Genomic DNA, 1,682 nt, shown 5'->3' on the forward strand with positions numbered 1-1,682 from the left:
CAAGCACTGCCTTTGTCATTGTACCAACGTATAAGTGGGACTTCCCATAAACCTGGATATGATTTCTCTGGGCAGTATTTAAGTGCACAGTATTTCCAGTTAACCGGGTAATCAAGTGTAAAGGGCCACGTTGGTATCTCTGTAGTATCAGACATTGAACCTGTAACCATCGAACTATCGTAGTAAAATCTATGATCTTCCAAACTTTTGAACTGGGCATCTTTTCCCAGTGCAAGAAACGGTGAACGCATTCCTCGAATATCTTCTGCTGGAATATCGGACTTTTCACTAAGCCAGATTTTCATGCCATTTATTTCATCGGTATAAGTCTTGTAATCAGCATTCAACCAGTAATCTTCTGGAAATTTATGCGATTTGCTATGAGAAGCTATTTCATGCCCCTGGTCATATAATTCTTTCACACTGTTATAATTAGTATTATCGCCGGAAACGAAAAATGTTGCTTGAATTGGACAGCCGTTTGGATTGGTTAGGTTCATGCTAAACAAATCTCTGTAATAACCGATATTATGCTCATTAATTCCGTCATCAAAAGTCAATAGAATTATCTGCGGAATTGCATTTGTTGGCAATGAGCCTGGAATTTCAGGCCCAGGACATTTACAGTTCGGTAACTTGCAATGTTCTGGACGACAGGGACCTGCAAAGTAAAAATCATAAAGTCCAATCAAAAGATGAACGTTTTTTTTTTAATAGATACGAACACATATCTACTAACTAACTCTTATATGGAATGAGGCCTAGAGCTATTGATCTACAATAATAAAAAAGAAACATGAGTTTCAACCATTGGTACGAGGGTAAAAATGAAACTGTGCAAACAATAGGGGAAATCTGTAGAATCAGAGAAAACTGCGCAAAAATTTCATTTACCGTGGGGATTTTTGGAAGGTTGTTCTTCAACAGAGAGCAGAATGATGCAGTTATCTTGTAAGCATAGCCATTTATACGATTATTGCTATCGGAGAAAAATAAATAATTATATAGCACTATTAAATAATTATTTCAAAGATCACTGAAAATCTTCGTGGGAATACATAGATCTAAATATGTTTGTAATACATAGAAAAATATCCGGTGACTCAATGGCTTGCTTATCGAGGAATATAAGTGAACGCAGTTCATTTATAATATCTTGGAGAGATTTCCATCAACGTTAACTATACTTCATTTTAGCTGAATGGTTATTAACTATCAGGGAATGTATATTACAAAGTAATATAATGGTACTTTATTTACATTATTTACATTTGACGGATAGTTGTCCTCATCGTGTTTGTTGTTAACACAACGTTTCGGCTGATATACCCTCCAACCTTCATCAGGTGTCTTGGGGAAATTTCGAACCTAGGTTCTCATTCCTAAGGTATTTTTCGATGTTGTTGTTGTTGTCATTATTATTACTACTAATACTACTACTATTATTATTATTATTACTTCTACTATTATTACTACTATTACTTCTACTATTATTACTACTACTACTACTACTACTACTACTACCACTACTAGTACTATTATTATTATTAAGGTCACTGCCTGGAATCGAACTCGGATCCGAGTTCGATTCCAGGTAGTGACCTGAACAACAACAAAAACAACAACAACAACAACAACAACAAGAGCAACATCGAAAAATACCTTAGGAATGAGAACCCAGG

The 1,682-nt window shown here is 35.3% G+C and overlaps 1 protein-coding gene across 1 annotated transcript; it reads right to left on the reverse strand.

Annotated features, from left to right (window-relative positions):
• Positions 1-5: 5 nt before the first annotated feature.
• Positions 6-704, reverse strand: LOC106867057 (chitin deacetylase 7; the record flags this gene model as incomplete). Its single annotated transcript, XM_014921054.2, has 1 exon — positions 6-704. A coding segment is annotated over one exon (699 nt), but the record flags the coding sequence as incomplete, so codon positions are not given.
• Between the last annotated feature and the right edge of the window lie 978 nt (positions 705-1,682).

The sequence above is a fragment of the Octopus bimaculoides genome, unplaced genomic scaffold, assembly GCF_001194135.2.
Source record: "Octopus bimaculoides isolate UCB-OBI-ISO-001 unplaced genomic scaffold, ASM119413v2 Scaffold_35524, whole genome shotgun sequence".
NCBI lineage: Eukaryota > Metazoa > Mollusca > Cephalopoda > Octopoda > Octopodidae > Octopus > Octopus bimaculoides.